The sequence below is a fragment of the Cynocephalus volans genome, chromosome 2 (assembly GCF_027409185.1).
Source record: "Cynocephalus volans isolate mCynVol1 chromosome 2, mCynVol1.pri, whole genome shotgun sequence".
NCBI lineage: Eukaryota > Metazoa > Chordata > Mammalia > Dermoptera > Cynocephalidae > Cynocephalus > Cynocephalus volans.
The window spans coordinates 119,747,572-119,763,444 of NC_084461.1; the positions used below are offsets into that span (position 1 = coordinate 119,747,572).

Sequence of the window (15,873 nt, forward strand, 5' to 3'; positions counted from 1 at the left end):
TCTCATCTCCTGGGGCATTCAGGACACGTCACTCAGGTGCCCTTCAGTCTCAGTTCCTCAACCCTCCCCAGGAGTTCTGCCACCTCCACTGAGGCTCTGCTGGGAGCCAGGCAGACAGCCTTCTCCAGGGCACTCACCATGTCTACTTCCATCTCTTCCTCTCCAGCTCCTCTTCCACAGTCCAAACGGTTGTTATGTCCTATCCCTAGACCTGGGAGCTTCACCTTTGGAAATTTGAAAGCCAAGCATTAACCTCTACGTTAATGAGTAAAGGACCATCATCTTGATAGATGCAGAAAAAGCATTTGACAAAATACAATACTCATTCATGATAAAAACACTCAACAGACTGAAAATATAAAAGGGAACTTCCTCAACCTGACAAAGGTTTATGAGAAGTCAGTCCATAGCCAACATCAAACTTGTTGGTGAAAGACTAGATGCTTTCCCACTAAGATCAGAAACAAAACAAGGATGTCCACTCTCACCACTTCTATTCAACATTGTACTGGAGGTTCTAGCCAGGGCGATTAAGAGAGAAAATGAAATAAAAGGCATCCAAATTGGAAAAGGAGAAATAAATTACCACTATCTGCAGATGATATGATCTTATATATAGAAAATCTCAAGGAATTCATTTAAAAACTAGAACCAATAAACAAGTTCAGCAAGTTTTCAAGGTACAATATCAACATACAAAAATCAATTATATTTCTATACCCTATCAATGGACATACCAAAAATAAAATTAAGAAAATAATAAATGTACAACAACATTTTTTGAAATGAAATATTTAGGCAAGATTTAACAAAAGAAGTATAATAAGACTTATATACTGAAAACTACAAAACCTTGTTGAAAGAAATTTTAAAAGATCTGGATAAATGGAAATACATCCTATGCCATCATTCAGAAAATTAACTATTATTAAGATAGCAATTCTCCCCAAATTGATCTACACATTCAATGCAATCTCTATCAAAATGCCAGCAGCCTTCTTTTTTTTTTTTTTTTTTTTTAGCAGAAATTGACAAGCTAACCCTAAAATTCATATGAAAATGCAAAGGACCCAGAATACCCAAAACAACCTTGAAAAAGAAGAGCAAAGTTGGAGAACTCACACCTCCCCTATTTCAAAATTACTGCAAAACCACAGTAATCAAGATACATAGTCATAGACATATAGATCAATGAGAAAGAACTGAGAGTTCAGAAATAAACCCTTACATTTATGGTCAATTGATTTTTGAGGAAAGTGTCAGGACAGTTCAATGGAGAAAGAAAAGTCTTTCCAACAAATGGTGCCGGAACAACTGTATATCCACATGCAACAGAATGAAGTTGGAACCTCACTGCACACCATACACAAAAATTATCTCAAGATGGATCATAGGTCTAAGTGTAAGAGATAAACTCCAAAATTCACAGAAGAAAACATAGCAATAAATCTTTGTAACCTTGGCTTGGGCAAAGGTTTCTTAGAATATCGAAAGGACAAGTGGCAAAATAAAAAATAGACAGATTGGACTACAATTAAAAACTTTGATCTACAAATGATACCATCGAGAAAATGAAAAGCCAACCCATAGAATAAGAGAAAATATTTGCAGAGCCTATATCAGATAAAGGACTTATATTCAGAACACATAAAAAAAACTCTTGCAACTCAATGAGAAAAAGACAGATAACCCAATTTAAAAATGAGCAAAGGATTTGAATAGACATTTCTCCAAAGAAGATACCCAAGTGGGCAACAAGCACATGAAAAGATGCATCATTAGTTAGTGGGGAAATGCAAATCAAAGCCACAGGTGAGACACCACCTCACGCCTCTAAGATGGCTATAATCAAAAAGACATACAATCCCTAGTGCTGGGAGGATGTGGCGAAATTGGAACTCTCACACGTCGTTGATGAGAGTATAAAACTGGCCGCCCCTTGGGAAAGCAGTCTGGCAGTTTCTTAAAAACCTAAATTTAGGATTACTATATGACCCAGCAATTCTACTCCTGGGTATACATACCCAAGAGAGATGAAAACATATATCCTCACAAAAGCCTTTACACAAATGTTCATAACACCATTATTCACATAGCCAAACAGCAGATTCAACCCAAAAGCCCATCAACTGATGAATGGATAAATAAAATGCAGTTTATCCGTATAAGAAAATATTATTTGGCTATTAAAAGAAATGAAGTACTGATACATGCTATTACATGTACGAACCTTGAAAGCATTATGCTAAGTAAAAGAAGCCAGCCACAAAGGAACATATATTGTATGATTCCATTTACATGAAATATCCAAAAGAGGTAAATTTACAAGACAGAAAAGTAGATTATTTATTGATTAAGGTGAGGGGGAAGGAGAATAGGAAATGACTGCTAATGTGTTTGGAGTTTCTTTTAAGGTGATAAAAATGTTCTGAAATTAGATTGTGGTGATGGTTGCACAACCCTGCAAATACACTAAAAATCATTGAATTGTACACTTTAAATGGGTGAATTGTATGGTATACAGTATATGAGTCATATCTCAATACAACTATTGAGTAATAAAAAGTAAAGAATGAACCCCTTTGGATCCTCTTTGTGTTTCTGCTGAGGCCCCCCTTGCAGAGGCAGGGGGCTTGGTCTGGGGTTAACGAGGGGAGCAGGGTGGTGACATGTGACAAGGTAAGGAAAGGAATTGTGGTGTTCAGACTTTACAATATCTTCCTGCTTTAAAATGGATGGACAGATGCAGAGATGGCGAGGGGGATGGATGGATAGATAGGCCAACATTAAGGCTGGCACAGAGCACCCCCTACTGTCCCTTCTGTACGTGGGGCCTGAGCCACAGAAAAGCTGTTTTGTTAATGCAGTTGGCCGACCCCTTACCACCATCCTGAAATCCAAACAGCTCTGAAAACCCAAGATTTGTTTGGCTACAAAGCTTGACCATGTAGTATGAATGCTCCTGTGTTTGCTGCAGAATATTGATGTGTTTAATTACAGAATCTTTCCCCAGTCCCTGCTGTGGGTGTTATATTATATGGGGTGCATGAATTGTGCATTAACTTTCTAAAAGACTAAAAAGTCTGAATTCTGAAATCTACCTGACCCTCAGATTTCTGGATAAGAGATTGTGGACTGGTATTCTGGTGAACCTATTTACCCTCAGGCTTCGGTGAAAGGAAACACAACAAAATACACTTGATGTAAACAGAACAAGAGACGAGCAGGATGTAGAGCAGAGCGTTTGGAACAGGAGAGCTGGGCGTGAATCCCTGGTCTCAGTCTCACCAGCTGCGGGCTCTCCGAAACGTCATCTAACCTTTCTAAGCATTGGTTTCTGTATCTATAAAACAGAAATAATAATCATATCTACTTCCTGCCATTATTAGGGGATTGAATAACATATTGCGTGCCTAGTACATAGAGAGTAAGTGCTTAAATACTAAGTGCTTAATCTTAATATACAATAAATGTATTACTTGATAGGCCTTTTTCTCAGCACCTGCTGTGTGTCACACATAGAGTGGCAGGTTCCGGAGAGGAAAGGCACCTTTTCCGTGGGGATCTACAGACCAGTGGGGAGCCAGGCGAGACAGCCACACATGGACACGGTGTTCAGTGCACTGTGCAGAGGCAGGACTCTAGCGCTGGGAGCCCCTTGCAGAGGAGGGAGGGCACCGAGGACACTGACAGGTCACAACTTTAAGTCTCCAGGAAGAAATAATACAGAAGATGCTGGGATACCCTAGGAATAATAGCTGGACATGAATTCTCATACCCAGTGCTGCGGGAGACCCTGAGAAAACCACCTTGACAGAACCTATGCCCACCCACCACTGCCACAGAATTTTTCCACTCCTCTTGGGAGGCAGGTGTGTCAACAGGCTGAGACCACTGTCCAATGCTTGATGACCTTAGCACTCAGGGAGGACGGAGGTTAACACCAATGATCTTCTGGAAGCCTCTTGATTTAGAACTCCAGCTTACTGCTCTTTGTTATATGTGTCTGTAGAAATAAATAATGGAGAAACTTATCTTTTTCCATCTCAACTCAGGCTTAAAAAAATTCTGATTGGATGTCACCATGGACCCATAATTTCTGCCCCCAGGAAGATAATAACACATTCCCCTGACCTGGGTCTCCTTTGCTGAAACTCATTCTCCATCACCCCTGTGCTGGAGGGGCTTGGCTGTAGGCAGAGGGCAAAACTTGTGCCCACCCATTGCTGAGGGAGCCACACAACTCCAGGGATTGGACTGCAGTGCTCAGATGATCAGAAAATCTCACCTTTGGCCAGGGCTGTTGGCCACGCAGCTCACATCTGGACATCGCTTGACATTATAACTGATAGAGAATAAAAGCTAAGCAAAGCCGTTTGAGGGACCCTGCCTCTTGCTGCTCTGTACTTTCTATATTACTGAGATGAAAAGTGTGCATGTATGGGTTAGCCCACCAGGGAGAGGAAACAATTCCAATACTGGCAGTACCTACAACATTCTCCTCCACAGTAGATTCCTGCACAGTTGACTTTATCCTTTAAAAGCCTCTAAGCAATTCCCAAGCTTCCAAGTCTTCAGGTAGTGGGAGAGAGAGCCATTTTGATTACCAGACCACTCTGACCCTAACCTTAACCCTGCCTCTGCCTGCCCATCACACAGGGCCAGAGAGGCCAAAGAGGACAGCTGCTGGCAGTCTGCCCCTCCCAAGTGGCCTGGGGCCTGCCTGGAGGTGATTGAAAGGATGTTGCCTTTCTGACCACCTGTAACATGTTCCGGGTCCTTTCTCTTCTCCAGGGATGCAGTTCTTGATCTAGACTCCAGCTCCTACTTTGCTCTTGCATCTCAAAGGCCTTTCATTCATTCAGGCCATATTTATAGAGCGCCAGCTCCATGCCAGCTCAGTACAGGCACTTCGGATACAACAGTGCACAAAACAAAGTTCTCTGCCTTCAGGAAGCTGGCACGTGAGATGGACAGTGAACGATAAACATGATGATTTATACATGAGGGAGCATCTTAGCAGGTGGTAAGTGTTGTGGAACAGAGACCAGCGTTGGGGGACTGGGGTGGGGGGCAGGTTGGATATTGAAGTGAGATGGATAGCTACAGCCACACTTTGCCAGCCAGACAACATAGTTCAAGGGTCCCTTGGGGGTGTCCCGTTAGACTCTGTACCCCAGCCAGGCACTACGCCTAGGATGCAGTGGGTGCTCGCTGAAGGGTGAATAGATAGCATCGATCCCAGGGTTTCTCTGCATCATGCTCTGACTGAAAGCGCCTGCTGCATGCTCGGCTTCAAGCACTTTGCTCTCTTGCACATGAATATGCCCCCATTCTTGAGTGGTGTCCGACCTCTGGGGCTTACCAAACTGCTGCCTTCTCCCACTTCAGGTGCATGGTTGGTTTCCCAGGACCCTGAACCCCTAGGCAGTGCCCCGTGCCTCCCTCGTGGCCACCCTCAGACTGCCCCTCCTACACCTTCGTAGCTGCGTCCCCAGCCCTGCCACAGGCTGGCAAGCCTGCCAGTCTACTCAGGATCATGAGTCCTATTTCAGGAGTGTTTGATCCATTCTGTCCCTTGACAGTTTGTAGCTTTTTGGTTCTGAGCAGCAAGGAATAAATAAGCACCTAGACACTAGCTTGTGTTCTTTTCCCCCTTCATATATATTTATTCCAAAATAAAGACATACAATTTTAAACAAATTGATTACAACTGATTTTAATTTAGAGTAGCTTACTCGATGTTTTAATTGCAACAACTTAAAGAGAAGCCTTTTTAAATTCAATAAATAGAATAAATAATATTTCATCTTCACACTCTGCCTCTCATCCCTCTCATCTTTTCTTGCTGGAAAACTTCCAGGAGACTCTTCAGAAATGTCAGTGTGTTGCCTGTTGTGGTTTGGTTGCACGGCTGTTCACAGGAAAAAAACTGCAGGGATAAAAGTGAACAAGAACGGAGTGACTGAAACAGTGTGGAACCAAGCAGCCCCAGATGCTACCCTGCCCCAGCCCTGGGGGTAAGAGGGGAGTGGGGGTTGGGGAGGGGGCTTGAGACCTAGAGCAAACAGGTGAGGAGGTCCAGGCTAGCTAGCACTTTGTATAGGCAGTGTAGGAGTTTGACTTCATGGTAAGATGTCAGCAGTCTGTCCACACACATGTAGGCAGCTATCAAGCAGCTCTAAATTTCCCCACCATTAAAGGAAACCTTTTCTTGGAACTTTTTGAGGGTTAAAATTGCATCATTATCATTTTAGGTTGTCCTTTCAAGATCATTTTATAACACAATGGCTACAAGTGGGGCTTTGGGTTCACCTAGATCTGAGTTCAAATCTCAACTCTTCCAGTTATTAAATACTTAACCTAAAGCTAATGAATTAATCTCACTGAGCTTTGGTTCCTGCTCTATAAAGTGAGAGTGGTAAATCTAATAACTGTCCCTGAGGGAAGTGTTCAATGAAACAGTATATATCAAGCACTAAGAACTAGATGCTATTGATGGTAGAAACACAGGCAGCTGAATAGCTGAGTACTGGGCTTCTGCCTTCTGTGATCTCTCATAGGTCATTCCTCCTACCACCACTAGCCTCCACCCCCTTCCCATTCCACCCCCTTCCCACCAGGGAATAGGGTATGTGCTGAAGAAGAGAATGTGTTGATGAGCATTTAGGGCAAGTGGCAAGCTTCCACCTTGATCTGGATGGATCTCCCTTTAAACACATCCTTAGTCAACTAAAAAAAAAATCTCCTTTAACTCACAGACCACAACATCCACTCAGTTAGCAAATTGAATCTCTAGGATAATTTAGTATTGTGTAGGCTGTGGCCCTGATTCTCTAGATTGTAGCTTCTAACTGCCATCAGGATGGATTCTTTCATTATTCAATGAGTGGAGAGAAGTACATGGCCCTACTGGTGTGAGTGTTTTTTAAAACCAGCAAGAACAATGGACCATCTGGTGCAGATCTCACTTTAATTCTACTGTTTCTGATTAAATTTCTTAGACATCCCTTATCAACCTTGAAGTACCAGTTCCAACTTTATCGTCCTATCTCATTTAAACAGGGCTGGCACTAACATTCACATAAAGTCACGAACTTGGCCACAGCGCATTAAAACCAAGCTCACCGGACACTTGCTGTTCTTCAGGACTTCAACCGTTCTCTTCACCCGGATGAAACTCGCTGGGAATCTTCTTTGCACCGTGGTATTTGTCATCTGTGACAGCCCCTCCTGGAAGCATGGTGTGGTGCAGTTGTCCTGGTAAATAATAAGGATTTATCAAAAGAAACACTCTAAGGATGACTTTGAGGAGCAATCACAAAGAGAATGATTTTAGAGACAATTTTAATTTAATCAATGTAACCCAAACTTGCACTGTTTTTGGATAGGTCCCTTGTTGGTCTAGGAAATGACCTTCAGAACTTCAAGGTGAGGACATTTTTCTTCAGTGACACTCCATGGAGGAGATTTCTAGTATGTTCTGTCAGGGAAACATGAGGTCAGTGGGCCCTGGAAAATAGTCAGCTCTGAGTCTCCTTTTTGACAGATCCTTGCCTGCTCCAAGCTTTGTAACAGTGGGTTTGAAAGTGCAGAGAAAGGAAAAGGCTTTTCACACCAGCTGTGGGATGTGCCAGCTGAAGACCACTAGTGTTTCAGAGCAGCTGAAGTCAGGGTCTATGAACTGAAGGCAGAGGCTGGTCCTCCCAGAAGGTGCCCTGGCTCTTCTCATGTAATGGACAGACCGTGATGTTGTGACGTCTTACCTCAGGACGTGCCTGGGAGAGAGTAAAGCACTAAGCCTTAGGTAAGTGCCTCCCCATCACCCTATCCAGGAGTTTGAATCAGGACTCAGAACATTGCTGCCACCCTTCCTCCCTGCCAGAGTGGATAGTGGTCTTCTTGGAGCCCTTTTCCACCCACATCCTCAGACCTCTATTTGCCCAGAGAGTAGCATTCAAACCGTGCACAAGCCACCCTAGATCAGCTGGGTTGACCCACAGGAAGGAAGGGAGGGAGGGGAGGAGGAGGTATAGCACATAGACAGTTTATGCCAGATGAATGATAAAGAGTTTTGTTTTATTTACATTGTTTCATGACCCTAGAATTATCAACAAATAGGTTAGAAAGCAATCCTAGGGCCGGCTCCGTGGCGCACTCGGGAGAGTGCAGCGCTTGGGCACTCCCGCCGCAGGTTTGGATCCTATATATATAGGAATGGCTGGTGCGCTCACTGGCTGAGTGCAGTGTGGGCGACACCACGCCAAGGGTTGTGATCCCCTTACCGGTCACAAAAAGACAAAAAAAAAAAAAAAAAAGAAAGCAATCCTACACGAGCTATGGAATTTATATTTTTCGTTCTAGTTTGATCTAATTATCCACATGGACCCTCATCTAAAAAGATATCAAGATTCTTTTTTAAATATTGAAAAGTGTTCAAATTTCTCAAGGAACACAAAGCTAACTAAATACTAAGAAATTTATATGATATGGAATTGCAAGACATTGGATTTAAAAGAGAATACTAATCTGTAACAGTTACAATTAAGTAACAATTTCTAATTTAAAATATCAAATAAAGCAATTTATTTGTATTTAAAAACAAACAAAAAAACAGGATCAAGATTATTTTCTTTTACCGCACTTACAGAAGGCATGGGCAGACACAAACAACTGGTCACCTGCAAAAGAGAAATTCCGGAGTGAAAATTCCAAGTGTGAACATTAAAATCCATTTGGAAAGTTCATAAAAGAGCATGCACTCACATTGGCGCTGCAGCTGCATTTTGAAGGTGGATCATTCTAAAGTAGGTAGAGAGATAGGAACCCATGATGAGTGGTGCGTTTTTTCATCCTACCATGTATATTTCACTTAAATTGGCAATAGCTGTCTTTCCCACCGGCACCCCCCTGCAGCCTACCTGCAGTTTCTTGATGAGGAAGTTGATGTCCATGATCCCTGCCGAGGTTAAACACGCCTGGCCAGCCACGGAGCAGAAGAACAGGGCAGAGGCGAGGACCGCAGCCAGAAGCATCTTGGCAGGGGACTAGTGCTCAGCCTGCAGACACCTTCAAATCCAGTCGTATTTAAATTTCCTTTTCAAATGTGGAAAAACCCTGACATCAAACTGATACCAATGACCACTTTTTCTCTGTAAGTTGGGCCACTCAATATTGAAAAGAAAAAAAAAAAAATCAAACTGAGTCACTCGACAAAGACTATGTTGTGCCAGGAAACATCATTCCTCAGAAAAGATGCTTTTCAAAAAGTTGGGTACTGAAATGCTGAAGGAAAAGTTATAGATCTAAAAACCATCTTTTTTCTTTTCGTTTTTTTCTTTTTTAAGGCAGGGATTCTGGTTGTGAGAGTTAGAATACTTTCCATGAAAGCTCAGGTGTGTATTTTCCCCTATTTCATTATTGGAAATGCCGATATAATAGCCAATCATGGGTGTTCTAATGAAGGGGGATTGGAGGTAGGGATGAGGGGCGGGAGGAGGCAGGAGAGGGAGAGGAGGGTGAGTGATATTGCAGGACACCCCTTCCGTCTGTTGGGGTTTCCCTTTAGTAATTGCACCTTCAGTCTTACCATAATTTATTCCCAAATCTTAATAATGGCTTTCATGCCTAGGACCAAATTCTCCGAATTTCATGCAAACGCATCTGAGAAGTGTTCTTTTGTGCAAGTGTCTAAAAGAAGAAAATCTCAAGCGTAAGCCCAAGAATGCAAGGACCGTTGTGCTTGTTAAAATTGGCCCTGAGGATTCTCTAGTATCTTTACAGGCCTTATATGCCACTGTGTAACATGAAGTAAAAGCTCAGTACCAGAAATAGGATAATAGCTAACATTTATTGAGCACTTAGTACATACCAGTCACAATTCTCAGCACTTCATGTGAATCATGTGTATGCACGACCACCAAATGAGGTGGGTACTAATTTGCCATCCCCATTTTTTACCTTTTAAAACACTGTCTACATCTTAGCTTCCTGGCCCTTTTTAAATGTGGCTATGTTTATCACTATGAGCCAGAAAACAGTCTCACTGTAGACCTATGAGATAAATACTATAAATATCCTCATTATTTACAAATTGGGAAACTGAAGCACAGTGAGGGAAGCAATTTGTTCAAAGCCACACAGCCAGGAATTCGCAGAAGCTGTATGTAAGCCCAGAAGTCTGGCTCCCAAGCCCAGCTCTTACCCCTCCTGTTCTCCCACTTCTCTGTGTGTTTTTTATCTGCCCCTCCCACCAGGTGTATGCTCCAGGGGCCTTGTAGGTCTAGTTTACTCCAATAGTCTCAGCACTTAAAGGTGCCTGGGAAACCATGGGATTTCACTAAAATAAATGTTGAATTAAAAAATTAACTTAAAAAGTAGTTCTTTAAATAGTTTCTATTTCTGGGATTTTATAAGTTTTTGAATCTAGTTTCTAGGGAACATATTTGGAGGTGTGTGCAGGTAAGAAAATATATCTTCTACATAGTAGATTGGAAAGGTGGGGGGTTCTTTAGTGGAGCACTTTGAGCCATAGTAGCCAATGGGGACAAATGCATAAGATTTTCTTGCCATTACTCTAAGAGAGTGTGGCAGTATTGTTTTTCACATTGCACATTGTTCCTTAGGAGTGATGATGGATTGTCAGCGTTTGGATGCACTATGGGGTAGTATGGGGGTATCTCAGTGGCAAACAAGGAAAAGACAAATAGACTTTTTGCTGAATTCTCTAAATTGTCCCACAGCTCTGACTTCTATGCCTGCCCTTTGCAGACACTAAGGAGAAAGCTCAAAGACTTCCCAGCCTATGGCAAATACTTTCGTTGCAGAGCCCAGGGCCTATGCCCTTTTCTTACCGATAAAACCCTGATTAGTTCAGGGTGGCAATGTAGCCAGCCAAATGACCACTTTTTCAGCCTCTTTTGCTGCTACAGGTAGCCATGTGACATGTTTTGATCAATGCAACATATGTAGAATTATTTTGCCTTCCTGATAATAGGAAACAAAAGTGTCTAAAACCCTTTATTTCCCATGATTCCAATTTGAATGTGATGGCAGGAGCTTCAGCAGCAATCTTATAACCATGAAGGAATAGACAAGAGAATTATGGCAATGGCAATTTTGCATAAATAGAAAATAATCATAAAAAGCAATAAAAAATAAAACCATGAAAGCAACAATAAGAAGTAACAATAAGAATACAAGAGATAGTAAAATTCTAGCTGGATGTCACTGCCTACTGAAGACCCCACATTATGAAGCCTACTCTAGTAAAAAACAAAAACAAAAACAAACAAAAAAAACTAAAATAGAAATTAGCATGCTTCGGAGAGACGTTAAAGATATATCAGAATCAGACTAAACCTTTTTTCCTGACATCATTGGAAGATGTGAAGGAGACTTGGAAAGGCAATCATCTTCTCGTTCCATGAATCAATGTTATTTAACGCTCTGTGTGTGAACCATGAAATCAGCTCACATACCATCAGCTATTCCTCTTACCTTGAGGAAAACACTGACCTTCTTACTATACAATGGGGGCTGTACCCCCCAAAGAAATGGTCCTGTCTAAAGCCACACCTATATTAATTAAAGGGGGATAGTGTAGTGTGGTTAAGACCAGTGACCCCAGAATCAGGCTGCCTGGGCTCAGATCCTGCCTCTATTGCTTGTTAGCCACAAGACCTTCCTTGGGGGGACTGCTTGGGCTCCCCAAGCTTCCTTTCCTGACTCTACAACGGGCATGAGGATGTGAGGATGTTGAGGTGGACTTGTCATCAGAGGCCTACCCAGAGGATTCTTGCAGGCATTAAAAGAAATGTTTATTCGATGCCTGACTTGGATTTGGGTAGCCACAGTTTGCAGTTTGTCAGGGCAAAGCAGTCTCAATTAGAAGTCAACAAGCTATAACCCACTTCACAGATTCAGGGTAAGGTCTGCAAGCTAAGTACAGTTTTTACCCATTTTAAAGAGTTGTAAAAGAAAAAAAATTAGCAAATAAAAACAAAGAAGAATGTGTGACCGAGACTGTATGTGGCCCATAAAGGCTAAAATATTTACCATCTGGCCCTTTACAGAACAAGTTGGCCACCCCTGCTCTAGTTTCCATGCCCCTCTCCTCATTTTCAGGAGATGGCATCTATTATCTCCTGGTCCTGGGAAGGGTAAAGCTAAGAGTCGGCTGCTCTAACATCTCTCCTCCCATCTGCCATCTGGCTATTCAGCTCAGGCCTCTGAAGAGGGGAAGGAGTGAGGGTCCTGGGGTCATAGGCTGCCAGATCCCCTGAAGTGGGGTGAGCCCATCATTTCCTGGGGCTTTCTGGGGAGCAAACTTGATGGTCCCATGAGACAAAGATCTTCTCTTGATGAAGTCAGGTACCCGCAGTCAAAGAAACCTCAGGCAGGCGCTGGTTTCCTAGGAAGAGCCCCACATAGTGAGGTCAGGAGAAAAGTCCTGGCTGGACCAGAAGGCCTTGGGTCACCCACCCTCCCTGCCACCCCCAAGTGCTGGTGCAGGGAAAGGTGACCATGGACACTGGTGCTCCCTGGGCAGGTTGCTCAGTGTCAGTGTCCAGCAGCACTCACCCACACAGACAAAGGAAGTGGGAGGCCACCCAGCCCTTCCTCGTAAGGGGAGGAGTGTTCCATTTGGGATACTTTTCTCAGGAATGAACTGCGTTCTCATTTGGGAATTTGGTCTGGGCTGGTCCAGACTCCTCACACTCTATCTCTCCCTTACCTACCACCCTCTAGTCATGTTGGTTTCTGTTTCCAGCCTCCGGACCTTTGCCCTTGCCAAGCTCTGCCTGTAATGTTCTTCTTCACACAGCCTGTTCTCATCCTTCAGGACTCGGTTCAAACACCACTTCCTCCAGGAGGCTTTCCCTGACCCCAGAGGTCATTGCAACCTGCACGCATCTCTTTTAGTGTCTATGTCTCCTAGTAGAATGTAAGTTCCGTGAGAGCCGATACCATAACCGATTGTCTTGTTCATCACTGTATTTCCAGGGCATGGTCTCTGGTAAGTGCTCAGAAATGACTAGTTAAAGAATGAATGATTAATAAATTTAATTTTGTAAAAATATATTAAATATATATTATTCACGAAATGACTGATACGTGGTTGCTGGCAGATGAATTGCAAACAAGAAGCAGATGGAACATTTTAAGAACCTGTACGAGGAAACCCTTTGAAGAGTGGTTAAGCAATGAATGGAGCGGATCCTCTCGTTCTGTAGTGCCTGATGCTGGTGCAGGGTTTGGGCATTTCTAAAGCGCTTTTCAGTCTTCTCCCTTTTGATTCTCCTAGCCACTGCGTGAGGAAAGCATGTGTGGTGTGGAAACCCCAACTCTGAAAGGGTGAAGGAGAAGAGGGTGAGGTTAGGTGACTGATTCTTACAAGGGTTTCCCATTTCTCCACCCACTCAGCTATAAAAAAGAAAAGAATAAAGAATATTTAAATGGTGGCTCTGCAGCTCGGAACACCACTAAAACAGCAGATCTTTATCTGGGCAAAGTCTACAACTTTTGAGGTTTAGCTTCTAGGATTTCTTTCAGTATCATAATATGAGTATGTAAATGGCCTCCTACTGAGGAAATACACCAAGCTCAGAAATTAATTACTCACCTATTTTACATATCAAAAAAATTAAAGAGTGGGGTGCATACTGAGATTTAACACAGATAACATATTTTACAATGAATGACAAAAGATAATAATCAACCATTTATTTTGTTCCAAAGATAAAATTTGACATTTTTATTTTGTGATAAAAGCTCATGTGTCATGGATTACTTCTCTAGGATAAAACAAAATGGTTATTTATTCTAGGAAGCCACAGCATAAAATGACAAAAAAAAAAAAAAAAAAAAAAAAAAGGCACTGAATTTCTAAGTAAAACCCATTCTGTCTTTTACTCTAAACAGCCAAGAAATAATTAGTTACAAAAATCCTCAAGCAGTAATTTCTTAACCAACTAGTTATTTCTAGATCAGTATTTCTCAACCAAGTGTGATGGAGTAAAGCCCACTTTTGTACTGTCCTCCCTACAGGGGCTTCTCCCCAAAGGAGGGCGATTCCTAGCTGGCAGCCTTGGCCCTCTCCCCTTGCATCTCTCCTGAGCAAATTCTGGGTTTGCGTCCCATGGACACAGGCTACTGCTGCCGGTTTGGCCCCCATGTGGTTCTGCCGAGCTCCAGGACCTAGGTCCCCGTCCTCTCCTCCCTCCTTTTACCTCTTCACACTCCTCACCTGGTTAGTAACAATCCAGACTGTCGCTGTAAGTGGAATCCTCACATCCTCCCATTGGCATAGTGCATCATTACTTGGAGCCTGCCCTTATATTTCTCAGAGACTGTGGGACCCATCCTTTCCTGTGACCAGTTCATTGGTGTCCATCTCACCAAGGAAGGATGAGGTCTCCCGTTCTGGATTACACTGGAGACTGAAGGTTTTAGAATTTGTTAAATCTTACTACTAAAGATAACAACAGTAAGCACTTTGTACATATTCTCATCAGCCCTCTCCACAGTCTTTAAACCCCATTTTATAGATGTGGAAATTGAAGCTCAGAGAGGCTAAGAGAGTTGCCACAGTCACACAGCCAATGACTTGAACTGGCTTTACCTGACCTCATTGCCTGAGCTCTTGTCTGCAATGCTATATATCAATCTCCATTTGTGTTAACCCATACTATATAGCCTGTATTCCAAGTCCACTTACACAATCAGAAGATCAAAGCATGCCTTTGGGGAAGCGGGAGGAAGATTCTAGAGATCAGTTGTATTAGCGTCCTAGGGCTGCCATAACAAAGTACCATAAGCAGGTTGATCTAAAGCAAAAAAATTATTCTCTCATAGTTTTGGAGACCAGAAGTCCAAAATTAAAGTGTCGGCAGGGTTGGAAGCAGCCCCATCACCACAAGTGGTTGTTGGGAATAGCTAAAAGTTTGAAGGGAGGGGTCAAGATCTATATCCTCAAGGATATGTGACCTATGGACACAAATCACTGAAACACCAGTTAACACTGACTGAAGCAATGAGGAAACTGACCATCTTGCAAAACACTCACTCTGTGATAGAATGGGCCCCAGGGTGGCTGGACATGCAGCTCAGAGGTCCTTCTATCTCTCTGTGGGTTGACTTTGCCTCACCTTGAAGATGACTGCCTCAGTTCCAGGTCTCACCTCCAGGCATGACAACGAAATTCTAGATTTGGAATTGATGGTCAAGAATTTTTAATGTTTTCACTTTCAATATATATTGCTGAACTGCCCTCCAGAAAGATGCTCTAAAACATAGTAATAAAATGTATAACTTATAATAAATAACCCCATCAGTCTGCTTCTGACATCCCTGCCAACACTGAATGTTGATCTTTTATTAACCTGGGCAGGGTGTCTGGTACGTATATGATCCTAACACATATTTGTTGAATTCATAAATTAACAAATTATTGCTCATTTATATTTCTTCATTTGTGAATTATCTGCTTGTGACTAGTTTTCTGTTGTTGTGTTGATCTTTTACTTACTGATTTCTAGGAGTTATTGTATGTCTTTGTTTTTCAAATATCAGTATATTATGTTTATTTTCCTCTATTGTTCTGCTTGTAATATTTTTTTTTCACACTGTGTTTTCATGTGGTCAAATATATAATATATTTACCTCTATTTTTATGGTCTTTTAATTATTTCATTTTTAGCAATTAAAGCTTCAGTCTTTTTGAAGTTTATTTGAGGATATAAAAGGAACCTAATTTATTTTTCTTCTACTTTTGGTCAATACCATTATTGGCTAAATATCTCTTTTCCCCACTGATTTGAAATACCACTTTACTGAGTACTAAATTTTTATTTTTGCTTAGGTGTGTTTCTG

The 15,873-nt window shown here is 42.2% G+C and overlaps 1 protein-coding gene across 1 annotated transcript; it reads right to left on the reverse strand.

The window, feature by feature from the left end:
• Positions 1-5,812: 5,812 nt before the first annotated feature.
• On the reverse strand, positions 5,813-9,035 carry IL9 (interleukin 9). The gene is made up of 5 exons (XM_063083009.1): positions 8,922-9,035; positions 8,767-8,802; positions 8,649-8,681; positions 7,129-7,260; positions 5,813-5,932 (listed from the first exon to the last, which is right to left on the reverse strand). Exons 1-5 carry the CDS (start codon positions 9,033-9,035, stop codon positions 5,813-5,815), a joined length of 435 nt encoding a protein of 144 aa, XP_062939079.1.
• Between the last annotated feature and the right edge of the window lie 6,838 nt (positions 9,036-15,873).

Coding starts and splice junctions, on each gene's coding strand:
- IL9 (XM_063083009.1), bottom strand. CDS start 9,035: ATGCTTCTGGCTGCGGTCCTCGCCTCTGCCCTGTTCTTCTGCTCCGTG. Junction 8,682..8,766: donor AATGCAGCTGCAGCGCCAAT/GTGAGTGCATGC, acceptor TCTCTTTTGCAG/GTGACCAGTTGTTTGTGTCT. Junction 7,261..8,648: donor TGTGTCTGCCCATGCCTTCT/GTAAGTGCGGTA, acceptor ATTATTTACCAG/GACAACTGCACCACACCATG.